The sequence below is a fragment of the Eublepharis macularius genome, chromosome 6 (assembly GCF_028583425.1).
Source record: "Eublepharis macularius isolate TG4126 chromosome 6, MPM_Emac_v1.0, whole genome shotgun sequence".
NCBI lineage: Eukaryota > Metazoa > Chordata > Lepidosauria > Squamata > Eublepharidae > Eublepharis > Eublepharis macularius.
The window spans coordinates 58,731,407-58,758,035 of NC_072795.1; the positions used below are offsets into that span (position 1 = coordinate 58,731,407).

Consider the following 26,629-nt stretch of genomic DNA (forward strand, 5'->3'; position numbering starts at 1 on the left):
CTAAGACAACATACCCATCACAAAGGGCCATCCTACTACCCACCGCTACTCAGGCGGCTGCTACGCAACGTTTATTGCGAAGGGCAAGGAAAACATACCCCCTCCCCTCAGAAGCCGGGACAAGCCGGCGCCGCAGAAAAGGCGGGAGAAAGGAGCGAAGCGAGAGTGCGTGAGGGGGAGGGAGTGCGCGGGAAGGTCAGGGGTGGGGCTTCCGCCGTGTCGTCATTTCCTCTGCGGAGAAGGCTCGCGAACGGAGGGTTCGGTGGTAGCAACCGTGGTCGGTGTCCGGCGCTCCGAGGTCGAGAGGATGAGTGACAGCGGGGAACAGAACTACGGCGAGCGGGTAATATACAGAGTCTGGGTGCCCAGCGTGGTGGTGGAGGAGACGCGGTTTCGCTTGATTAATCCCCCCCCCCCGCTTTTCCCGAGTCGGGAAGCGGTGCCGCCCTGAAGGGAGAAGAAAGCGCCGACGGAAGGAGCGCGAGCTCGCGGGGAAGGCCGTGGGTGGAAAAAGGCAGTCGCCTCAAGCTGCGGCCTACTGAATGCTTTGTCTTCTCCCTCCCCCCTCCCCCGGTCTAGCGCGGGAAAACGGCCCCCCGTTCCCGCCCAGAGGGCGCTCCGACGCAGCGCTCTATGGTAGCTTCCCTCTTTTGCCCCCCTCCCGGCGCGGCGCCATCTTGAGCTTGTGACCCGAGCGAGCGTGCTGCTGCCGCGGGGACAAAATGGCCGCGCGGGAAGCAGGGCGCTGCCAGTAGGACCCTACGAGGCTCTCTTGTTTAGTATGTTGCTTCGGAAAGGATCGTACTTGTCCCGATGAACTGAGGCAAGACAGGCTAATGCAGGCCAAGCGTATTGGTTCTTCCAAAAGCTCCGTGCAAGCGAGCGCACCCCATGGCCGAGCATCCGTAAGCGGTTTTCTGAGCGCGCGCGTGCGTGAGAAGTCGTTGCGCCTGAATAGTTGCCCTGGTCAACGGGATGTAAATGTCGAAAGGCACCTTAAAGGATCAGTTCTGACTAAGCCTCCTAGATGTATAAGTCTCGTATGGAATTAATTTTTAAGGTGCCTTTGCGTTCACACCCCGTTGGTATGGATTCCTGAACCACGGTAGGGCGCTTTGTTAATAGCAGCACGTCGAATACTTCCGGGTGGCTTAATAGTGCACAGTATAGTTTTTTTGAAATAATTATTACAACAGTGTTACTCAGTGGCATGGGAGCCACACGTGGCTCTTTAACATACAACCCCTGCTTATTTTGGGCACTGTTCGACATGGTACCGTCCAAGGAAGTGGATAGTTTCTTTAGAAATTATAATAATTTCTGCATTACTATGGGCCCAAGATAAAAATATTTTAACGCAACATATCTTGTCCATGTCAGTTATATCAAGGCAGTCCAGATACCACAATTGCAAGTTTGTGTGATTCTGTATATGAGCCTAGGTCGGTATAGGCAGCTGAATAAAGTGGTGGAATAGGGCATAACACTGTTGAATGCTAGCCCATAAAATAAAACTACTCCTAGTGGGGAAAGATATGGCTTTCAGCAATCTGCAAAGTGAGTACCACTGTATTACAAACACTAAAGTTAGCTTCCTAGTTACATAGACTTTTTTGGACAATATGTTGTGAGCATTGTGGCAGTATTCTTTGCTCTTGTGAACAAGGGGGCAGAAGAAACTTAAGAAGGTAACATTAATGTTTGTAGCAGTAGAAAAGAGTCCATTGGACCCTACTGCTACAGACAGACTAAAACAGCTACCCATCTTGTTAATGTTTGTGTTTTTTATTACTATATTATTGAACAAATTTTATACGCCTGCCCTCGTAAGAACCACATCATTTATGCTTCAACAGTTAACGACAATCCTGTTGGATAGACCAGTGTTATCTTCATGTTGTAGAAGTAGAGAGAAGTGTAGGAAAAACTAGAGGAAGTGTAGGTGTACTGGTTAGAACATTGGTCTTGAACCCTAGAGACTGGGTTCAAATCTGAACTGTGCTGAAAAGCTTAAAAGGTGACCTTTGGCCAGCCTCACTCTCAGCCTAACCTACTTCCTGAAGTGGTTGTGAAAATAAACTGGAGGAACTTTAGTATGCTTATCTACTTCATTTTAACCAATTGGTCTTGTGCATGCTGTCCTGAGATGATTCAAAGAAGGATGGGATGATAATGGATAGAATAGTTTGCCTCAAGACTGACATGAGAATTAAAGCAGAGGCTACTATGCTTGCAGCTCAAAACTCCGTTTTTTAAAAAAGCAGGTGTGGCTTAGTAGAATGGGCAAGAGATGAAGAGGGGGAAACAGCTAATATAACAAAATGAATGGTAAAACATCTATCTGAATTGCCATTTGAATATTGTGGGACTCCTGTAGTCAAGGAAAACACCCAGAGTTAAAGTTTATTCTGATCAAATTAGATAGTATCTAGCATTAGTCAATATTGTCAATCCATTGTCTTTAAGAACAATATGATGGTTCTGGGCCAGCAAGGCTAATAATAGTAAGGAATTGATCACTTCAGCCATCTGCTCATGTTAGCAACATGGTATAAAATGATGAGGAATGCTTGGATTGCAAGCATTCCAAGTGCAAGCTAACCTTCTAAGATAAACTTTAAAACGGGATTGTTACTGGTGGGCACCAGTGTGTTGGCCATGCTCAAACAAAGAGTGAAAGAAGCCACAGTAGGACCAGTTCTTGCCATCTCACATTTTCATGGTGCTGTAGCATGGTCAAGAGGTTGTGGTAAGCCTCTCCTCTAATGTGAGGGGATCTCACAAGTGTCCCAATTCAGGGAGAGTAAACAGAAGGTTTATTAGAGTTTGCAGACCAAATAAGCTGAGGCATAGCAGATATTTCTGACAATGCATGCCACACAGGGCATGCCCACTGTTTTATATATCTTCTTACAGACTGTCAGACCATCAGAAAAGTTACTTAGAATTGTTAGGGAATTTCTATGACCCCTATTCTAAAAGACCTATGTATGAGCATTTATTGGAGTTGACCATTTGCACAGAAGACAAAAGTTATTCCTATGTAAGCAGATTCCTTATGAGACTGTGGTTAGAGAGCCCTATTGCAAGGACAGTATCTCTTGTTTTGACTTTGTACCCAAGGTTTTAGCTTGGATAAACTCTCAGAAAGACATCTAAAATTCCTTTGTGGCACCAGACATGTAGCATGTCTATATTACAGAGAGAGTTTAGTATCTTGTCAGTCTGGCCTGTATTGGTGCCATGTCTCCTGAAGAACTTGATTCTGAAGAATTGTTTGTATCTAGTTTTGCATAACAATTTTTATCTCTTTTCTGTAAATAATTAACTTTGGAAAGTATATAGGATTCTCTGCTATGGCTGATCTTTATGCATGTGTCGGAACATGGCACTGCATCTGGGTTTTATGTCAATAAAACTCATTATTCTTTACAGATCACAATTTTTGTTGTCTTGATTACTTGTGGTGATGGCTATTAGGAAACATAATCTGAATGCAGAGTACCTTTAAGAAATGTTTCCTTAACAAGAATATCAAGTTACTTCTACAAGAATTCAAAAACATCTATTCAGAAAACTTCTAAAAGATTGACAGGTAGTATCTCAGGCAAGTGTTATATTTGACACTCCTTTGGCACCTCTTGGTATCTTTGCATACCAAGAGGGGTAGAGTCATGAAACAATGTGGTGAGTGCTGAGGAATCATGACTACAACAGTTAGACATTCTCAAGGCCATCTCCTGTTGTTAATGATAGTGCCCCCAACATCTCCATCTCCCACTATCAGCAGCTAAACTGCTAATGCTGCAAGACCATTACATGTAGGTGAAGTGGAGGACAAGGGTGGGAGGCGGCCAAGGCACATCCCGGCATGCCTCTCAACAGAGCCAAAGTATAGTTATAATCAAAAGAGTTTTACTAAAGCTATATATCCAAAAGAAATTTTTCCCTAACATACAGCGGAGTTGCTCTCCCTTCTGTGTTTAGGATTTGTTACCTCATTATAAGCTAGTTGTATATGTGAGGCTGGCAAGGGAAGAAATTCCCTCCTAGCTTTCTTGTCTTAACCAGTCTTCTAATGTTCCGTTGATTTTGATAGCTGATCAGGAAAGGAAATTGTCCTATCTCTTGATCTTTGGCATTTTTCTCTTCCTGCCCTGCATTATAGTATGCATGCATGCATGAGAGTGAGCAAGTGTGTATATTCACACATAGAACTGAATCTGGGCGTGAATGACTGGCTGGGGTAGGCATGCAGAAGGAGGACATTTCTGTGGGTTGTGTTGTCTTCTGTTCAGCTTCTGGGTCTCTGCTGCCTTATTATATTGTGAGTCCAGAAGCACCTTATCAATTGGTATGTATTTGCCCCAATGACCCTTCGTTGAAACAAGTTTTGATATTAGGGAATTCTTGGATTTTCTTCCCCGTTTTTTTTTTTTTTTTTTTTGCTTTTGTGGCAAGTGGTGGAGATAATACACTATATCTCTGAAAAAGAACTTGTGCCATTGTTTTCCAAGGTTGAAGAAGTTTTTAAAAATCTCTTTTTATCAGTTTAATGTTTTGTGTTTATAAAGTTCCTGTTTAGGGCAGTATTTATTTCCTCGCCAGATTTAAGTTAATGGTGCATGGTTGAACTGTGTTTGGCACCTGAATGCAAAAATACATTTGAAGATTTATTTTAGTGAACTTCAGAAATTGAAGATTGGTTGAGAATATTATTGAGGATTGAGGGAGGTACACAAAACAAGGCCCTGAGTTGGATGGCCCAGGTGAGTCTGATCTCGACAGATCTCAGAAGCTCAGCAGGGTCGGCCTTGGTTAGTAATTGGATGGGAGACCTCCAGCAAAGATCAGGGTTGCTATCCAGAGACCGGCAATGGCAAACCACCTTTGTTAGTCTTTTGCCATGAAAACTCCACCAGGGGTCGCCATAAGTCAACTATGACTTGAGGGCAGTCTACCATACATAAAACAATAAGGCACAAATTTTAAAAGAAAATTGAATCAGAAATTAGTCCTAGTACTAATACTTAAGTGTTTTGGTCATCACAAGCAGTTCTTTTATTAAAATGGTAATACTTTCAGGTAAATAAGAATTATTCTGGTTGAACCTGTTGGGGTAGGATGGAGAACCAAGACCAGAATTTCACAAAGTGGGGATTGTAATCCCACTCCAAAGGGAGAAAGGAGTATCTGAGCACAAGTCACTAACTACATTTTATCAGATTGGAGATTATTACAGGGAAGGGATAGAAGTGAAAGTAACCCAGTACAGAGTGCCTAAATTTGCAAAGTACAAACTTTGAGCGCCCCCCCCCCCCGCCTGCTCCCCCGGTGAGATTTCCAGTAATTTACCCTGGAAAAGAGATGCAAGAGTCAAAAGAAAGAAGTAACATAGGAAGAGAAGAAATAGATGGGGAGAATATGAAGAAGTTACAGGATTCCAGCTGGTATACTCACTGGCTGTGAGTTTAGCATACATGATGGTGTAAGTTTTGTAGGGGTGTGCATCCGAAAAATATTCAGGTTTCCCACTTTGGGTTTACCCGAAAATCTTCGGAAAAAAACCTGAAATCGAAGCGGCATGCCACTTCAGATTCGGGTTTCTAAGTTGCTTCGGTATGCTCCGTAAAGATTCGGAGCATACTGAAGTAACAAGGGAGGGGGGAGGCCCGCTCCCACCCTTAAACCCCACCCCCCTACCCCACTTGTCTGGTCGGGTGGAAGGCTGGAGCCAACGCTGCGCTGGCCAGCATAGAGGGCCTTTCCTACTGCCGTCGCCACGCAGCTGCGGCTGGCTGGCAGAGAGGGCCTTCCATGGTGCTGTTGCTGCGCAGCCACAGCTGGCGCAGCTAGCTGGCCAACAGAGGGCCGCCTCCTCCTCCCTAAAGTTTTGCATTTGAGGCCCCAAGCTCCTTGCAGCTCAAGCCAGAACTTTAATTTTGCATCACTCAAGAGCAATGGAGTTTTCCTAACTCTGCCTAAGAATTGGACTTTGTGCAAATACTTACATGATTCTGCAGAAGGGGAAGATCCCATCAGTGAATGTGTCCCGTGGTTTCCTTTTCTCTGTTAAGCATTTGTATCTTGAATGCCCATGTTAATGTTCGCTAAGCTTTCTATGAACCCAGTACCTGATCTGTGCCATCTGATCCTAGATTTGCCTTCCCAATGAAGACATTAGCTTGTGTGTGCTTTTTGTAATGGGATCTAGTAGCTAAAGAAAGTCTTACACATGAACTGATAGGAGGAGACTTAGATATGGATGGATGGCATGTAATTTGGTGTTTTGTACAATATAGCCTAGATGATTTTGTGCAGTAAATGTCTAATCTACCTACCTTACCTTTGAACTTAAGGTAAGAAAAATAGGCAACAGCCCCTGTTAACATCAGGTGAGATAACTCTATAGGCTGTGTGCATATTTGATTTTCCCTTTCAGAAAAGTGACTAAAATAAGCTAGTATGATACCTGCTGGCTAAGTTAACAAATGTGAGTCCTTTGGAGAGGTTTATGCTGCATTTTACAATAGTTTATGCTCCTACACAAACTGGTAACACTTTTATGGAGGCCTGGGTCATGATATTGTGGTAAATCATCGATTCTGAGATTTGGAGTTTGCCCACCAAAGCACAGTTCTGCACAACTGAGGTCATGTTTGTAGGATCTGTGCAGGAAAAGAGCTGGGTGAGTTACTGACGTGTATAAGGTTTCGCAAAAAGTATGAACTAAATAAACTTTGTATAACTAGTAAGGGCTTCTGGAAAACTATTTCACTTAATGGTTCTTCCACCTTAAATAGTAGTATTTGGACTAAAGGTCACAATTTTAGTCATTGGTGCAGATATAAACAGCTTTGGGTGCTATCAAGAGCATGTGTTTAGCTGGATGTTTTGGATGTCAGTTTCCATTACTAAAGGCAAATTAATTTGGCTTGTCTTTTCTGTAGTAGAGGCTGTCATAGCAAAAAACAAAAATCTAGCTTCTGTGGATCACAGCATTGACTTCAGGTCTATGTCAAGAAAATCTGTAGTGAACTCATTCTGCTTTTAATTTAGCTGCCTAGTATGATGGAGTGGATACTTTTAAATAAAAACAGAATACGTTGATTTAAATTGGGTACCACCTTTTAATTCATATTTCCAAAACAAGTACATACACTAATTGCTTACTGTATCTGTTTGCAAGTATATAGCAGGGGTCACCGACACCTTTCCTGGTGCCCACCAAGTGTTTTTAGAAAGTGGGTGTGGCCAGGTGGGGCTGTTGTCAAGCACGCCTTCTAATTGGAGATCTGATTGGCTGTGCAGATTTTTAAAAAGATTGCTCTGACAATAGCTGCTTCCACAGCACAAGGATCTTGTGTGACTGAAGATAAGCTGTAGCCACCATTTTGTGGCTGGCTCTGCATCCTGCAATAGCCGTTTTGTGGCAGCAATTTTGTTGTTGCACCTACCACACTGTGTCAGAGCTCCAAATGTGCCCGCAGGCTCAAAAAAGGTTGGGGATGCCTGTTTTACACTGTCCATGAGTATACTTCAAAACCTCTGGTCGTGAAGCCTACATGCCTTTTGTGCTACAGAATGTATGGAAGCAATTGTGAATATCTTTCTTTTAGTCCTCTTTCTGTTCACTAAAAAGTACACTTGATGACTAAGTACCCAGAACTTAACAGAAGCAAAGACTGATGATGGCCAGGCAAAACTGTTTGATAAAGAAAATAAGTGTTTGTGCTGTTTACTTGGCAGTTCATGCAGTGAACAATAATGAACACGGGAGGGGGCTGCAAGGACTTGGGAGGCATCTGTTTCCCCTTCCCCAATATTCTCTCCCTTCCCTGAAAGGCCTGTAGCCCTTCTCTTTTCTTGCTTCCTACTCTCGATACCTGCCAGCCTACATACCTTTATTCTGCTCCCCTTCTTTAGCTTTTTTTCCCTGGGAAGAATCTGCAGTTGAAGCTACTGGGCAAGGCTAGGTCCAGTTGCATGGTGCTGGTCATTGGAACAGGGTCATTTGCACGGTGGGACACATGCAAGGACTTGCAGCAGGCTCCTCAGTTTCCATTGTATCTCTTGTCTCCACACTAGTTCCTTTCCCCCTCTTCCTGGCACCCCCTCCATGCTCTCACCTCTCAGTGTTTCCTTTTCTCCTTCCTACCTGCCAAGGGCCCAAGGTCTCACAGTGAGCTTCCCTATCAGAGTGGGAATTTGAAGCTGGGTCTTCCAGATCTTGGTCTGAAACTCTAAGCACAACACCACATGGCTTTCGTGCAGTGGCTGCTGTTAAACAGTGTTGAGTAAGTAAGCCTATATGAGTCATGGAAGTTGCATGGTAGCTAGTTGCATGGTGGTTGTTGCTGGGCTTAGAGCAAAACCAAAAGTGGAAGGCTGGTAGTACAAGATTTTGGATTTTTCTGCAAATCTGAGGCTTTTATCAGGTTTGTAGAAATAATGTTTTGCCTGTTCATGGCTGTAGTCTCCACAGTATCTGCAGATGGGTCCATATTGAGAATTACTGATAAATTACCCGTTGCATCACATTACATTTTTGACCTCAGAAGTGGCATATTTTTGGTCTCTGTTTTCTTTTTTACGTAGAAAATAGGCTTTGAGGATCATTTTGGAGCCAGTGTGGTTTAGAAGTTGTTGAACTAGGATCTGGGAGACCCAGGTTCAAATTCCCAGGTCTGTAATGGAAACTTAATGGATGACCTTGGGCTGGTTGCACACTCTTAAGCCTAACCTACCTCAGAAGGGTTGTTGTGAGGATAAAATGGAGGAGACAACTATGTAAGCCACTTTGGATCCCCATTGGGGAGAATGGCAGCATATATTGAAGTAAATACAATTAAGGGATTTAGTTTAAGAAATTCAGACTTGATTAAATGTTTGCAATATTCAGTTAATATCTAAAGAGTCTTTTAAGGGACATACCTGAAATCTTTCTGAGGATCTGATTTTTAAATAACATATCCCATTCTTTTTAAATCATAGTTTATTTTTTACCTACTCTTGGGTAAAAAAAATCCTGGCGTCTAGAGAGCTACAGGACTTACTGCTTGGTACTCAGTTCAATATTACATATTATAACTGCACTCACAACATTTTCCTAAGACTTGTTGTTCATCAAAATATTTGCCAACAGCTATATCAGGACCATTTTTAGTTTTACCAGTGCAGATATTTAGGACTAGTGTCAGAGAGAGAGAGAAAACTAACTATACTATTAACGCAACTCAACTCCACTTGGAAATGCTCCAGATTATCTTAAACAGAATTGATTTGCATAGTAAACATAAGCAAATGTCTTTTAGTTAGGTTGAAATATTAGTTTGAGGATTTACTAAAATTCTAATAATTTCTGCAAAGATGTCATAATAAATGATAGCATTCTGCATTACTGTTACAGAAATTAAAGCACATGCTATTATACTTTGCAAATAATAGCGAGTCTTGATAATAAGGAAATAAAGACTTTGTACAATGCATTTCAAATATGATTCTACGTGCATTTTTTTAAAAAGTTAGCTACCAAACCTGAGCAGAAGTATGCAGATTGGTGACTTTTGGACATATTACTAATTTCTAAATGCAAATGTGAAAAGATGGAACACTTCTTGAAGTTTTCATGGTAGTCTACTATGAGATCTTATTATTTCAGCTGTTGCACGTTTAATATTAAAGTAGGCATAACTAGAACATTCTTGGCCAATCATTTTTTATTGAATTGACATATTTTTAAAAATTAATAGTAAACGTGGAATCAACAATAAGAAAATTGCATATCTAGTTAAAATAGTACAAACACATAGCATTTTTTCTAGTTTCAGTCTTGGCACTAGAATATCTATCCTGGAGTTTTAAATATTCTTCATCCTGTTCTTTTTTTATTAAGGTTAATGTTGAAGAAGGAAAATGCGGAAGTCGCCATTTGACAAGTTTTATAAATGAGAATTATTTGAAGCTCAGGAATAAGTGAAGCTGAAATTTGAAAAAAAAGAAAGTGAATGCATGCTAATTATCAGACCAGAAGTCCCACTTATAGAATATTGAGCAATTTGTGTGAAGTGGGGAAGATGAAAGAAGTCAGAATTTGAAACGGAAGAATGAAGAAAAGAAATAAAAATGAAGTTAAGATAAGAAGTAATCTGGAATCTGAAAGCACTACGCTAAGTAATTACTAGTCTGTTTATGTGTCCCTGTATATTTTGCTAAACATGCATGCAATATTTGTTTAATAGAAAAAAAAAACATATGCAGGGTTTTTAAAAAGTGCTTAACAGGCAAAAATCCTATAAATCTAGGCAGTTCTATTGGCAACTGCCCGGACACATAATGGAGACATAGAACTTTTGACATTTTTACCAGAGCTTATTTAGAGTAAAGTACCAGAGAAGTTGTGTTCAGACTAAACTGTTATCTTTTCTACATGCAGGAATCCCGTTCCGCTTCCAGAAGCGGAAGTGCTCATGGTTCTGGCAAGTCTCCAAGGCATTCGCCTGCTAGATCTCGATCCAAGGAGGGTTCCAGGCGATCTAGGTCAAAGTCTAGATCAAGATCTGAATCTCGGTAAGCATGTTTATCTAGAAGTGGCAGTCTAAGTAATTTATTATTCATAAGGACTCCTATAAGCTAGTATGAGGGTATGGGTGTGTATGCAATACAAGATATACATCCAGGATGTCCAGAGTGACTGCAGTACAGTGCCATCACAGCAAGGAGCAATTACTTGTTCTGAAAGTGTTCTTTTTTGGCACCAAAACATTGCTGTCTCAGCAGGCTTTATCTGGGTAATTGTGATATTGACCCAACTCGTGGATATACTGGTTGGTGATGTGAAATACCTTAAACTGTGGAGAACTGCTGCAGGTCTAAACAGACAGTACTAATCTTGATTGAACAGTAAGGTGATTCAGGATAAGACAGCTTATGTGGTTAAATCTTCTGTTGATTCTGTTCCCTTGATAAAAGCCTTCATTTACCTAATATTGCCTTCAAGGGCCTACTAACTGTCAATCTCTTGTTGGTATTTTCTCATGTTGAAGCAGTAAGTTGGCTTGGGAATAAAAAGTAATTATTCAGAAGGGTCATTAAAATATAATATTAGGTGTAGATCCCTGGTAACCAATTCCTGAAAAATAGTTCTGTTCGTTTGCAAGCTTTTATATAAACTTTGACTATTTTGAGAATGTGTTAAACTTATAAATAATGCCGTCCCAGGAATCTCTTGTGTAAAACTCTTAAAGTTGCATGACTACGCTTATCTGGTAAAAATAAGACTTGGGGTGTTTTGAAATCTTATGCACGATGACTAATGTCTGAACGAGAGAGCTCTTCATGCGTCATGTGAATTTTGTGTGTGCATGCCTCTGAAAGTCCTTATCTGCCATGAAATTTTGGTGCAAAAGGAAGATGATTTGCAGTTTTCATGTTCGCTTCTGTAGCAGCAACAAGAAATAACGGTCTTAAAGAACTATGTATTTTTGCCTGAAAGTTACTGTGCCTTAGTTGGGCTAGGCTATAGAGCAGGGACAGCTAATACAGTCATATCGCCGTTCAAATATACGCCAGTTAACTTAATTACTTCTAATCTTAGAAATATATTGGGTACATATGCCTTATTTTGCTGATGTTTTGGAAGCCATATATTTGATGTATGTGGTTCAGCATAATATTCTTAGTTTTCATATTCTATAGATCCAGATCAAGGAGGAGTTCTCGTAGACATTATACAAGGTCACGATCACGTTCCCGATCCCATAGGAGGTCCAGAAGCAGATCTTACAGCCGCGACTATCGTCGTCGACACAGCCACAGCCATTCTCCTATGTCTACTCGCCGGCGTCATGTTGGCAACAGAGTAAGGCTGTCATCGCAGCAGTTGATCAGAGATAATTCAGCTGTGTGTGTCTTGGAAAGTTTCAAATTACTCAATGTAAAAGTTGACAAGTTAAAATTACTGTTTTGTTTAAAAGTGTTAACCTTGTTTTTAGAAATTAAGATGTCTATAGCTTTTAAGACTTTTCTACAATTTCAGCATCTTTTATAGTTTTGCTCTGAAGTCTTTTGTAATGGTTCATTGTCATATATGTGTATATCTTGTGACTTCATACAGAGGATATGGATGTTCCAGAAATTAGCCTAGTGTTGTGCTTGAAAACTTATAAAGCTAGCTTCTTTATTAATAATAGAATTCTCCAAATATTCTGTCACAGTTGTAGACCCTGATACCACTCCTGCCATAGTTTCTGCCATAGTTTCTTGGGGTGTTGAGAGAGATGTCCTCAGAAAAATAAGCCCCAGGATGAACCTAGAACAGGTTCATTAGGCCTTGCTCATAGCTATTTACAAAGTGATTTCTCAACACAGCTGTCAATTGCAGCTGGTACAGGTCTGCAGGAAAATTTCTGTAGATAAACACAGAGATATGCTTGAAATTCTTGAATCTTGTTATCAGAGGAATAAATTTGTGTTACTGTTTTAGTAAAAAGTCTCATTAATCAGAAAGTTCTTGATGCATACAATAAATGATCTGTATTCCACTTGTAATTTATTCATTTGCCATAAATTCAGCATGTATCTGAATGAGATGTTGAGCATATAAACAAGAATTTCTTGGGGCAGGGCAGTTGAGCACCATTCTTTCCTTATTGTCCATCTTGCCTTCTCTGATGGAGAACACCGGGGAGAATACACTGATTCAGCATGATAGTACCTTGTATTTTCCACTGCAGTTCTCAATAGGAGTAGGGTATAAATGGTTTATATTCCAGTCCAGTATTTCAGAGCTTTTTGCATCTAGTAGTAAAAGTAGTATTGTGTTACACAATATGCTTTGCCATACATGCTTAATTTTTATAATGAGAACTTCCACTTTTATTTCTTTGAATAGGCAAATCCAGACCCAAACTGTTGTCTTGGTGTTTTTGGGTTAAGCTTGTATACAACAGAGAGAGATCTGAGAGAGGTATTCTCCAAATATGGTCCAATTGCTGATGTTTCTATTGTATATGACCAGCAGTCTCGACGTTCAAGAGGATTTGCCTTTGTGTACTTTGAAAGTGTTGATGATGCTAAGGAGGTAAGCAAGCATCTAAAATGCTAAATATTTTTTTAACATATGCTAATTTAAAAAAATAGAAATATCTTCCAAGCATTCACTGTTTTAGTCTGCTTTCATACAAGACTCAGACAGGATCCTCTCAGTCCCACTATCTGAAAGCTCAGCCCCATCCATCCTCAGCTGGCAGTGTAACAGCTTTCTCGCTCTCACTTCTTCCTCTCATCTGGTTTCTGCAGACATCCATGGGCCCCGACTGCCTGCTCTGTCTGCACACCAAACAGACATACATGGATCTGTGACTGACTGCTCATTGGTCATACTGGCCAGTGGTCATCCTGCAAGTTTTTGTGGCTGGGTGGGGATATGAATCTTGTTCTTCCAGATCCTGATCCTATTCTGTAATCACTACACACACTAGCCATAGGGCAACTGCAGTGCATTGGACTCAGCAGGAAAGCAGCATTTTCTCTGAATCAGTGGCTCAGGCCAGGAAGAATGGTTAGATTATATAAAGGTAGAACAGATTATGGGGAAGAGCAGAAGCAGCAAGGTGCTGATGTTCTACACTGGATGTGGACTTACATCTTCCAGTTAATGTATACAAGGAAACTCTTTTAGAGGAAGTAGGCTGGGTTTTGAGGTGCTGATGTTATTTTTGCAGCCTGGTGCTCCTTAATCTGCCTGCAGTTGGACGGGGGCAGCTCTAAGCTTTGCTCATGTGCAAGACATAGCAGCGTGGTATAGCCCAAGCTTGTCAGATCCCAGCAGATAAGCAGGGTCAGTACTTGAATGAGCAAGGAAGATTGCAGTTGAAGGTCAATGGCAAACCACATCCACTTCTCACTTGCCTTGAAAGCCCCTTGCTCGGGTCGCCATAGGTTGGTTGCGATTTGACAGCACATATGCATGCAGGACATGGCAGGGTCCCCCTTAGAGAAGGGTGTGGAAGGTAAAGGTGGTACATGCATGAGAAGAGCTGTTGAAACATGGAGATATGGGGAGGCAGGAAAAAGACTGCAGGGATCACCCACTGGAAATCTAGCAGTGCAACTTGGTGTTAGTTGTTTTATGCTTAATAAGCCATGGCAGTTACTTTCTAGTACTTGTGGCTGGCTTTCTGCAACAACTTGCTTGAGAAAAGGGGGCATTTGAACAACATGCCGTGTGTACCTCTGAATCAAATTTGGATATGAACCACCCCCAGACAATAATGCTTACTATCCAGGTTGGACGTAATCTGGCCAAAGTCTTGCTAGCAAAACAAACATGCATCCCATGGCCTTTAAATCTTCCTTTTTTCTCCTTGTGCCACTATCCTCTTGTTTAAATGAATTGAATTTGTGCACCTCTCATTTAATTTTAAGACCTGACAAATTGAGATCAGTTTGCATATTTGAGATCATACTGACTGTTGAGATGAAGTATAGCAGAGAAACCCAGTTTTCACCATAAACTTTGAATTTGGTGCCACATTGGCACAGGTATTACTGGACAGGTGGCTACTTCTGAAATCCAAAAAGGGTTTAAGACCTATATAAGGCCAGAAGGTTTCTGTGGTCTACCTGTTCTGGATGATTTTGCATTCATGTTTAAAAGCAGATATGTAGTTTGGGATGTTGTTAGTATCTAGGGCTACAAGTAGTGTAGATTTTCTCCGTAGTGCCTCTGGCCACAGCCATCCATCCGATTACAACCAGGAGGGGCTACTACCATACTCTTAAATGGAGCTGTCTAATAAAAATACTGTTAGCTTCAAGTGGTTCAAAGTGGGCATCAAACATAACTTACAGGGAACATATCATGCAGGGTCTGAAAGCTTTGCACTAGCTGCTTGTTTGCTTCAGAGCCAAGTTCAAAGTGCTGATACTAATCTATAAAACACTATACTCAGGGACCAGGATACTTGGACTGTATGTACTTATAAATCCCGAGTTCCACACCCATATTTACCTTTTGCTATAGTTTTTAGCCTTTTCAGCCTATGGTTTTTGGAGTCTCGTTCTACTCTTACGTTGACAATAATTTGAATTTGATGTTTCATTGTTACATTGTGCAGCTATGCTTGCACTATATAACTATCTGTTGAGAAAAGAGGTGTAATTGACAATAGGTCTGTTTGACCTTTTATGTAGAGGGATACTAAGCATGATTGCTTGTATGCAAGAACCCAAAGTTTAGTACAGAGCTAGGTGTGCCAAATGTACCGCTCATGGCCCTGTACTGAAATTTTAACGTCCAAAAGGGTAAACTTTTTTTATCAAACAATAATTGAGCTTTCCTTTCACAAACGTAGAAGACCTCTTGCTTTAAATCATGGAAACTTTGATATAATTCACATAGAACCTGCAAAACATGCAGATACTTCTGGTCTTTCAGAGCATTATCTTGAAACAGTATAAATCTTGCATTTGGCATACAGGACACATCCTGTTAGATACACAGTGTAAGTGTATATGTTACTGCTCTGCCTTCAAAATGCAAACAGTGGCAAAGATCAAACCCTGCTTGTGTGATTTAAATCTATTTTAGTAGTCACTGTTTTGAATAACTTAAATACCAGTCCACTGCAGTGTAGTACATATTTATTTATTTACTCCATCTCTACCTCACCTTTCTCACCTGTGGGAACCTAAAGCAGTTTTAATCATTCATTTATTTCATTTATTAATAGAACAGGTTTAAAAAAAGAGTACTCCGGTACATAATAATAACATTTGATTTATATACCGCCCTTCAGGACCACTTAATGCCCAGTAGTTTACAAAGTATGTCATTATCATCCCCACAACAAAACACCCTGTGAGGTGGGTGGGGCTGAGAGAGCTCCAGAGAACACTGACTAGCCCAAGGTCACCCAGCTGGCTTCAAGTGGAGGAGTGGGGAATCAAACCCTGCTATCCAGATTAGAGTCCTGCGCTCTTAACCACTACACCAAACTGGCATAGTTTTTCCTAGAATGGTGGAAAACATGTATTTACCTGATATCTACTATGGCAGCATCTACTTTTGTTTCTGGTTAAATTAAGTAGATTCTGAATGGGAATATTGTAAATTCTTCTTTCTTTTCTTCACTGTAGGCAAAAGAGCGTGCCAATGGAATGGAGCTTGATGGGCGAAGGATCCGTGTTGATTTCTCAATAACTAAAAGGCCTCACACGCCTACTCCTGGAATCTACATGGGGAGACCTACTTAGTGAGTTCTTGTAGCAATTGTTTATCTGGCATATATAGGTTTGAATTTAATTTCTATTTTAATAGTATGGATGAGGGTTTCCAACAAGTAGTTGCATGCCTCCGTGCTTCTGTTTACCCAGGTGCACAAAAGCATTTGTGAATATAGAATCTGTGGCACTAGACTTTTACACTGGTGGATTAAGTTTTAAAGTTGCAGTTTTCCAAAAGTCCTTCTCATGTTCACTCTTGGGAAAAACATTTGTACTCAGGTGTTCCATATATGAGACTGTTTCATAGTTCATTTTATGTTTTATTAAAGTACTGTTTTTCCCTAGGCCCCTTAACTTTAAAGACATGATTTGGGGAAAATTAGCAAAATGCATAAATTTGAATATTGCCCATCAGCCACAGACATTAGAACTTTTTAAAATTCAGTTATTGATTCAGATAATGTTGTTACACTAGACTGTGCTTGTTATATGCTTTATCCAGAACTTGCTCTCTTTGTGTTGTGTAATTATTGTCTGTCTTTGTAATGCTGTTCTATGAATTTCCTTGCAGCGGTAGCTCCCGACGAAGAGATTATTATGACAGGGGTTATGAGAGAGGCTATGATGACCGTGACTACTACAGCAGATCGTATAGGTGAGCTTGTTAAGCAACTTCTTGCTGATCAGTGTTTGATGAAATTGCATGATGTGATCTGTACTATATTTCTGCCATATGGTGATGTCTGTTTTTTGTTTCTTATAGTCACAGATGTTTTTAGTAGCATTTGTATCCAGATAAGGCATTAAAAGGGCTGGTAGTTGCTTATTCCTCATGACACTGGTATACTCACAATTAAAAATAATTGAAGTTAAGCTAGTCAAACAAAATCATTGTAGGCCAGCAGAGAAACTGCCATGGAAAATGGATTATCCATTTACATGCATTTTGGTGAAGGCTAACTCCTTGGCACCATGGTTAGATTTTTCCATTTGCAATTTCTGGTTTTAATAACTTCTCCAGAATTTACCAGTGTGCAAAAACTGGGATGTAGAAAACAAACCTAAATCCTGGTATACCTTATACATGCAAGAGTTTGCTTGCAAGTAAAAGACAATTGTGAGATAATGAGTAAAAGTTATGATAAAGAACCTACAAAAGGCACATATCATAACCTATTCGGACAGTTTACATTGGATAAACAAGAGTCCTTGCATAAGAAAATAAATTATTGTAGAATGGGGGATATACAAACTAGCTGGAGAGTACTTTAATTGCTAAAGATGTTTACCTTGAATTTTTTATTGAGAGCAAGCTTCAAGGAAGAATTTGTCTTAAGCGAAGACATTCTTTACAGTCTTTTTGTGTCTTTGGGCTTGAACAAAATGATCTTGCTTGTATATTTACTTTCATTTATAGTCTGCCTTTCTTGCAGAGACACAAGGTGGATTACAAAATTCAAAAATAAATGTATGATTAGGATTACAGAATTAGAAAACGATGCAAACAAAAAAATGTCTATATGACATTACATAATGCAAAAATTGGATTACAGAGGTAGAAGACAATGCAGTAAAAGCAAAGTGATACATATAATAAACATTCCTGTAGACTACAATCCTACATTATTTAATCATGGCTCTCTTGCTTGAAGTTATCCATACAATCCTGGTATGTATAGCAAATTTCTATAATTCAGAATAAAATAAAACAAGTACAGTAAAAGCTTTGTTAACCAGCAATTCCAATTCTCTGAGGATGCCAGTTAACAAAGCTTTTACTGTATGTGTCTTATGCTGCAAATCTAGTATGCAGAATTACTCCAGTCTACGCTCATTTAAATTGATGAGTTTAAGTTTGTCACAGTATAGGATTGCACTGTTAATTTTACTTCTATGTAGCCTTCTTTATGTGATACATTAAAATTGGCAAACCAGTATTCTTTTATGAATATTGGGTTGGATCCAACCTGCTTTTTAGGTGATGAAGAAAAGGATGTCCCTCTGATCATTATAAAAGCTATGTTGAAGAACATGGGACCTCATGGACAAAAACCATGCAGGGTGGGGACTAAAGTAAGGAGAGAAATTAGGTGAGGTTGGGTGAGAAGGCTGGCTGGATCCAACCCCTAGACTTTCACAGATTAAATTCAGGAATTCTGATAATCAATAGTATAAACAAGCACAACAGAAGCTAGTTTTCTGAAACGTTATTTCTGTTACAACATCCTTTTTTGACTGAGGATGCTCTCACCGTGCTCTTTTGTGGCTAATCCGGCTGAAACTTTCAAAACTATGAACATAATTTCCCCAGCTATAATTTAGCAGTAGCATACCTCACTACATTGGTTAATAAGGATCATTATAAGTGTGCCAGATTCTTTTGTTCTTGCGAGTGGAGTCCTGCCTGCCTTTTCCCCAACATAGTATATGGTACAGGTGAATGAATATGCTTCTCTGCTGCATATTTGCTGCAAATTCAGTGAGCACCATTTTGCAGCAGCAAAAGTGGGAAGCTGACCCTGCAGAGGCACACTAAATGCTAAGGAGAACTATGAGTTGGCTTCCTATTTTAGAGGGAAAGGTGGCTTTTTTCATTGACTGCCTTGTCTATCCGGCAAAAAGTTGGAATTGAACATGTAGTGCAGGAAAGAGAATTGAGGCTCTCCATTATAAGAAAGTAATGGTCCCAATGTTTGTGCTTTTTGTAGGTCCTGTTCATATATAGCTTTGTTGTGTAAACAGTATACAGTGGCTGATTCCGCACACGTTGGATAATGCACTTACAATGCACTTTATCAATTGTTTGAGGTGGATTTTTTGTTCCGCACACACAAAAATCCGTTCCAAATGATCTATAAAGAGGATTGGAAGTGCATTATCCAACATGTGCAGAATCAGCCATAGTGGGGTACAGGAGCAAGTCTTGAGTTTATGTACTCTCTCCATCCAATCTGCAGCCTTTAAACATGTCTCTTAAGCACATTCATATAATCTAGTCTGAGATTCTGTTCTTCATTCTAGTGGATCTTGAAAGTCTTGTATAGTTAAATGAGCAAAGTAAGCTACTGGTCTGGTTGCTAGATGGCTTAGAGTGCACAGTAATGTGACCTAAATGCCCCAATGCAAAACACCCTTCAAACTTCCTGTCTCACATATTACTTGTACAATTTATGCATTCCTTTTGAGTCCCTGAAGGGTGTTTCAAGCCTCCCCTCCAAATAGTATAGCAGCAAGCAGTTGCCACTTAGTTGAAGGTCACAGATTTGCCCTGCCTCATCATATACAACATGGTTTCTTTGTTAAATATGGGCTGAGAATGGGTTTGCCTGTTGGAATTTTCTTTGGCTTCGACATAAAATATTGGCTTGAATTTGAAGTAGCATGAGCAGTGAAAAGAACAATTTGCCTGTCCCACTGCAACTTCAGAGCTCAGGATCCCTGCGATAGCTCTAGAAGTGATAATGCAGTCGGAGGCAGAATTGGCTAAAATTCCTACCTGCCAATGGAAATATAGGATCACATCTCGCCAAAATTACACTTTTTGAGCTTTTTTAAAGCCAGAAATGCTTGCATGAGCTGAATACTTGCAAGCCTGACATTTTTCATTTAAGTGGAGCTTAACATCAGCTAGAAAGTTATGGAAATTTCCTCTTTTAACTCAGATTTGCAAGGACAAATATTCAAGTGCAGTTCTCTTGGGTATCAAAAGACTTGACATCATATGGGGCTTGTTGACATGTTTGGAGTACTTAATGAGTATTCTATCATCTGTGAAATTGCTTCTCCTAATTTAGTCTCCCTTGTCACAGGTGAATGCAGTCAAGTATTGTCACATTGTGTCATTTTAAAGCTAAAAACACATAATACAGGAACATGAAATACTTATTCCCCTGTATTTTGCAGTGCTGTTAAAATCATGGCGGCTGAGAAGAAATATTTGTTTCTGTGAAGGAAGATAACCTGCTATTACTATGCAACTGCTCTTGAGATTTATTATGCATGACTGTATCTTTGTATATTCCTTTATGTGGATCATTTATATATTCAAACTCAATAAATGAAAGTGGAAAAAAAGTTATTTTGCTTGTGTCTTCACAGAGGAGGAGGAGGAGGAGGAGGAGGGTGGCGAGCTGCCCAAGACAGGGATCAGATGTACAGGTATGCTAGGAGAGGACCCAGTATCTTTTTTAAAAAAGTGCAAATGGTGAAATGACTTAGTAGGATCTGCTGTATCTCCATACCCAATAAAGCTGGAAAAGTTAAACAATTTAATAGGGAGTACAGCCCCTGGAAATACTCTCCTGCTAATAATTTTACAAGCATTTAACAGCCTTGGAGTTTACATTTGGAAAATTCATAATTGGTGCCAAGGAGTTAAGTGTGACAGAATACAGTCACTCTGAAAACTGTCGTGGAAAAGTTGACTACAAAATGTAGAATTTAGGGGTGAAGGTAAACATTGCTCTTACCATAAATGCAATACACTCAAATGACTGTTTTCTGGTCTAACAATGCTTTAGTCAAAGTTACTTATTCCAAGAACAATTCTACAGCACAAGTTGTAAAAATAAGTGTGAAGTAGCAACACCTTATAGTGACCATGCTCATTCATCAGTGTGTCTCTGTGATATGCTGGTGGAAGATGAAAAATGCTTGTTTAGCTGCTGTTGTGATGGTTTACTGTTGTGTTAGGAAATAATAAGTAGCTTGCTTGTTTTTGTCATGATGCCCAGCTTCCAAAATCCCCGAAACTAACATGGTAAACTGGTGGCCTGGTTTTTAAAATGAGAATGCTCTTTTTAAATTCTTGAACAATAGAACAAATTGTAATATGGACCCATTGTTTGGTTTTCAGATTTTATTCTTAGTATGCATGAGCAATCAAGTATTGGTGACAAAATGAAAGTGGTATGTGTTTGCCTGTACAAGGGTATCAAAACTTAGTAAAGAATGATGGCAATTTAATCTTTTTGTGCAGGAGGCGATCACCATCTCCATATTACAGCCGAGGGGGCTACAGATCTCGCTCCCGGTCTCGGTCCTATTCACCTCGTAAGTAACAAGTTCAGTTTTCAGTATACTGTTTGTTTTAGAATGCAAGGTGATCTTTGAAAAAGATACAATTAAAATTGCGATCTGGTGTTAAATATAAACCAGGCGTTACCAGCAGGTTTTTTAAATTAACTACTACTGTTGGAAAATAACCAATAACCCATGCTACTCTTCTCTCCCTCCTCCCATGTATATTACTAAGTTTTATTTGGTCCAAGAAACAGAACATGGACAAGGAAGCACACCCAAAAAAACCTGGTTCCTCTAAGGGATTTGCAAGCTTTGCTGCAGCTGTCAGTAGCTCATAAGCTAACTGTTGGGAGACCCCTCATTAGACATGGGCACGAACAGGGGAAAAAAACCAAACAGGCTGTTTGGTGTTCGTTCCCGACGACGAACATGAACAGACGAACGGGACTGAACATGTCCCGTTAACGAACGTGTGCGGTGTTCACTGTTCATCGGCGCCAGAGTGGCCCCCTTAGCACTTAGAGAGATCATATTCACAGGTCCAGAGGAGTTAGTCGTGTTAGTCTGTAGTAGCAAAATTGAAGAGTCCAGTAGCACCTTTAAGACTAACCAACTTTACTGCAGCATAAGCTTTTAAGAATCACAGTTCCCTTCGTCAGATACGCATCTGACGAAGAGAACTGTGATTCTCAAAAGCTTATGCTGCAGTAAAGTTGGTTAGTCTTAAAGGTGCTACTGGACTCTTTTCGATCATATTCACAGGGAATGTGCAGCAGACTCTTCTCCAGCCATCACCCAAGTTTGGTCAAGATTGCATTATGGATCTCGGAGTTATACATTCCCAAATTCCCATGTTACATTCCCTTGTTACCGATGGTAACCAATTTTCAACTCCACGCTTGGAAGGAAAACCTGCCGATCAAGCTAAATTGGGCTTTGATTGGGGTGTCCGGGGCAACAGAGGGAGTGCAGACAGAGTTCAGGCACTCCCCTCCCCTCCATTGCTGAGGCAATTGATTGAAAGCACCTGAGTGTCTGGCTTCCCGAACGGCAGCCGAGCTTGCGCCGACCACCTGTTCAGCTGGAATGGTGCATCACGAACAGCCCGTTCGTGAGCAGCCAAGCGGCCTGTTTGTTGGTTTTTTCCATTCGTAATGCTGTTTGTGCCCATGTCTACTCCTCATATAAAACATTTTATACAGTTTTATACCAATTTATACCGTGTGTGTGTGTGTGTGTGTTTCCTGAATCAATGATGCCTGTAATGTGTGAGGATACACTGGAAATCACACAATGTTTCAGAAACCATTGTGTAATACCTTTTTATTAGGACCAGTCAAATATCTCAAAACACGTTCTTGCTCCCTAAAACTCTTATTCAGCTAGATGTTTTTAAAAGGAGGAGAAAGTAAGAGTTTCACAGTGGAGTGGAGATTGTACCTGATGCAGTATTAAGAAGTCTAAAAATGGAATCTAGCATACAAGAGACCCAACTAGACCAGATGATGCTGGATGAAAAACCAGCCTCAAAATGTACCAAAGGCCACTGGGACAAAAAATAATTTACTACAGTGGACTACAGTCTTGCCCAGCCATGGAACATCTTTTCTCTCTTCCTTTCCCCACACTTGTTTAAAATTGCATGATTGTGTTTTAACTTTTCTGTGGATGAATAACCTTTTCAGAATTTCAAGATTCTAATGGAACTCATAATCTCTCCTTATTTGCAGGTCGCTATTGAAGCGTGGAACTGAAGGTTTTGTAGCTACATGCAGTGCTTTTGAGATTGCAAACTTGTGGACAATAATTTGTCACTTTTGTTCAAGTTTAATAGTGCCTAGTGAATAGGTGACTTTTACACCTTTTATGGAGACTGCTTTTGGTGAAGTTTTAAGAAGCTGTTTCATTCTGCATATTTGTGTAGTTGGTGCTTCATTCAGAGTTGTGTTTTGAGAAAAGTATGTCTTCTGCATGTGTTAGTCTGAACGTTGCAGAAAGATTTCTATTGTCCAAAATTCTTCATTTAATTTTTTATAGTTTCCAGGGTATTTTGAAGATCAAAACCTGTACAATATGCTTTCAGATGGTGGCATAATAAAGTTTTTTTTTTACTTACTTTGGAGCCCATATCTCATACTTATCCAAAGTGTGAGTTGGAGAAGGAACAAAATTACTTGAAAGCTGTATCCACAATTCTGTACCATAAACTCTTCCCTCTCAGTTACCCTCTATAATATGAAGTCAGAATAAAAGTCCATGTTGTACCTTTCTATTTCATTCAGTGGACTAAGCCTTTTTTGTATTAGTAGTAATGCTGCAATAAAGCTGCTTAGAAGCTGATAAGGAAGTGCACATTTAAGTTACAAATCTAGTGACGTAGAAATTTTGCCAAACAGTTTACAAAGCTGCCCATAGTCCTGAAAATTTTTTGGAATCAAAGGTCTATAATGTGTAAGTATTAAATTCCCTACCACCGTTGATCAAGCAGCTTTGGATTTATCTTTTTTTCCTAGCAAGAATGGAATATTGGGCAGCTGAATCAGAAGGGGGAATGTCCACACAAGCTGCTAAAAAGAGTGGTGGAGAACTTTGAAATCACCCCCTCCCCCAGTGATTCCTCACGAGCCACCAAGTTGTCCAATCTATATTAATACCTACATTATATGAAAAAATCTTTTCAAAGTAGGCCAGAAATAGAAAGACTACCTTGACCCCCTGAAAAATACGACTGGGATCCAGTGGTAGATATGCTCAAGAGGATTGCCAACTTCTTGTCCCATTTCTAGTAATAAGAGTTTGTGTACATTCAAGAATTCATGTAAGGTATCATTGCTTGCAGGGGTAAAAGGTCCTAGTTTCAATCCCTACTATTTTAAGATGAAAAGATCTTGGTTAGTTGCCAAAGGTCTTTTTCTTGTCTGAGGCCCTAAAGAGCTGTTCTTGGTCAAAATAGACTACTAAGCTAGCCCAACCAATGATTTGACCTTGTAGCTTCATGTATGTTCATATTTGTTTGAAAGAAATGCTGAAAACACCACCCACCTTTTGTCATGAAGAGATGTTGGCCTTTACATACCAGGTTGAATAAATACAAAGTGGTCAGTTCATCAGCAGAAAAAATGTGGTAACATGTAATACCATTTTATAGTAGATTAAGGTTTTTTATTAAAGACAACCTAGAAACTGGATATAATGGTTTTATTTTTTTTATAACTAGCCTTTGGACCTTTAATTCAGCTGCTTACATTATCTTATACCACAGGAGGGCACAACCAACATTTACTTAAACTCACACAGAGCTTCAGGTGCTCTGTATTTTACCCAGGCTTTTGCCTCAAGAACACCTCCCCTTTTTTGTTTGTGTGATCTTTATATTGCTGCCTCCCTCAAAAGGTTTTCACTTGTTATAGAAGGTACGTTCAGGCGTTCATTCAGAACGTCTTATCCACACAGACAAAGATTCAGACCTTTCCACACTTCTCTGAGCTAGATAGAATGTCTCAGATACACAGACTGATCCAAGTTCACAGTTTGTCATTTCTCAGAACTCTACACATATTCACTGAATTTGACAGTTCCCTTTCAGGCTTCCATATAGTTTGTCTGATTTAGCCAGAATAGCCTCTCTCATCTTGAGGTACTCAAAGACTGACTGAAAAGCTCTTCCCTCAGCTCTCTGGCTAAAACTGCAATTCACCTACCTGTCCCTCATTCTCCTTTCTTTAGAGGCCTGCATTTAAACTCTAAGAATGATTTTTTTAAAAATCCACATTAGCAAGCAGAAATAAAAACCCAAATTAAACACATTACATGCAAAACATTACACTGAGCCTATCTTTATATCTTCGAATAGACTTCAAAAACTGCAATTCTAGTAAGTTACTTGAAAAAGAACAAAAAGACCCAAGATTGAAGAACCACCACTCAAAAGGAATGAAAGCTTACACAAAGTTTGTCCTGTACAATACCCAATGTTGGATCCAGCAACTTCCACTGACATCTTTTCCCTTATTGTCTTCCCCTTTTTTCCAACCCGGGGATAGTTGATTGCTAAGATCATATGCCCTGCACTGAGAAGGGAACAGAGGATAAGACTCCTACCAGCAGTGTAATTTCCCCCCTACTCTGTATGGCAAATAGTCTAATATAGCCCTACAACCTGGAAAAACAGCTTTCCTGGGTTTGAAAGCTTTCTTGGTGAGAGAGGAATGAGCATCTATGATACTTTTCACCTATAGGTTACTGGATTCAGCCCTCTGCCCTCATGCAATATGTTGTGCAGGGAATATTGGTCTATGTCCAAGAAACAATGTAAATGTTCTTACAGTGGTGCTATACTCTGAGAGAGATGCAAATATTGAAATAAAATTAACCACTTGGACAATTCAGTTCCCTATTAACTTTATTCTTAAGTGCTTAAAATGGTGTGAGTAGAATGGAGAGCTGTCTTTCATGTACTCACTTCCTTGGATGAACTTATTACTATTGTGATTGGTTGGGCAGGGCACTGAAATTACTCATTCAAAATAATTAGGTTTTGCTTGGTAAACAATCTCCACACACCCCAGTGCAGAGTACAGGAAAGCCAAGGACTAGAAAATAAAAATGGATTTAGTGTAGTTTCAGATAAATTGCGGTGTTGGTCTGCAGTGGAAAAGCAGAATTTTGAGTCCAGCGGCGCCTTAAGAGACCCAAGATTTTCAGGGTATAAGAGTCAAAGTTCCCTGTCTGAAGAATGGAGCTTTGACTCAAAAGCTTGCACCCTGAAAATCTCGGTTTCTAAGGTACCACTGGACTCAAATCCTGCAGATTTAGTGTAGAATAGCTTGGTAGTTTTCTTAGTTAATAGCAGCTAGTTTTGGTCTTTTAACGGTAATCCTTTTTAATGTTTAATTAGAGCAAATGACGTTTCTGCAAAAATGTGTGCATGCGCAGAGGACTCAAGTAGCATTTTGTATGTAATAGAACAACGCCAACAGGTGCATGCTTTGTCCATCTGCCATCAGACTAGAAAAAGGTTTCAGCCTCATTTCACATGGGGTTGTTTTCTCCCTCTTGCCCCAGTTCTAGGAATGTGTCTAGACTGCTGTCCCCTGACAGGTGACAGATTTAGGTGTGCCTTCACTAACTTGGGCTGATTTACTAGAAAACAAGTTTGACCATGTTACATATGCATTGGTAACATCCAGCTCAGCATTGCAATGTGTTTTGTGCACAACTCCCTTTGAACCTGGGTCAGAAACCTTTAACTAGTTCAGATCACAGAAGTCAAAAGGCTAGCGAGCTGCTGCAATAAATATATAGCAGTACCCGTTATGAAAACTTCTGTTTTGTTTCTAAAGACCAATTCAAGGTACTGGTTCTCACCTTAAAAAGCCTC

At 40.1% G+C, this 26,629-nt stretch overlaps 1 protein-coding gene across 4 annotated transcripts; it reads left to right on the forward strand.

The window, feature by feature from the left end:
- Positions 1 to 228: 228 nt before the first annotated feature.
- TRA2B (transformer 2 beta homolog) lies at positions 229 to 23,526 on the forward strand. 4 transcript variants are annotated; one of them, XM_054982818.1, is made up of 9 exons: positions 229 to 343; positions 10,436 to 10,569; positions 11,698 to 11,902; positions 12,893 to 13,081; positions 16,141 to 16,256; positions 16,799 to 16,882; positions 20,326 to 20,385; positions 21,206 to 21,279; positions 22,980 to 23,526. In XM_054982818.1, the coding sequence occupies exons 1-9, from the start codon at positions 308 to 310 to the stop codon at positions 22,988 to 22,990; spliced, it is 909 nt and encodes a 302-aa protein (XP_054838793.1). In that variant the 5' UTR covers positions 229 to 307; the 3' UTR covers positions 22,991 to 23,526. The 4 variants fall into 4 exon arrangements, with proteins under 4 accessions (XP_054838793.1, XP_054838795.1, XP_054838794.1 ...); XM_054982820.1 differs by having other exon boundaries at positions 11,698 to 11,860; XM_054982819.1 differs by lacking the exon at positions 22,980 to 23,526 and having other exon boundaries at positions 21,206 to 21,287.
- Positions 23,527 to 26,629: the final 3,103 nt, after the last annotated feature.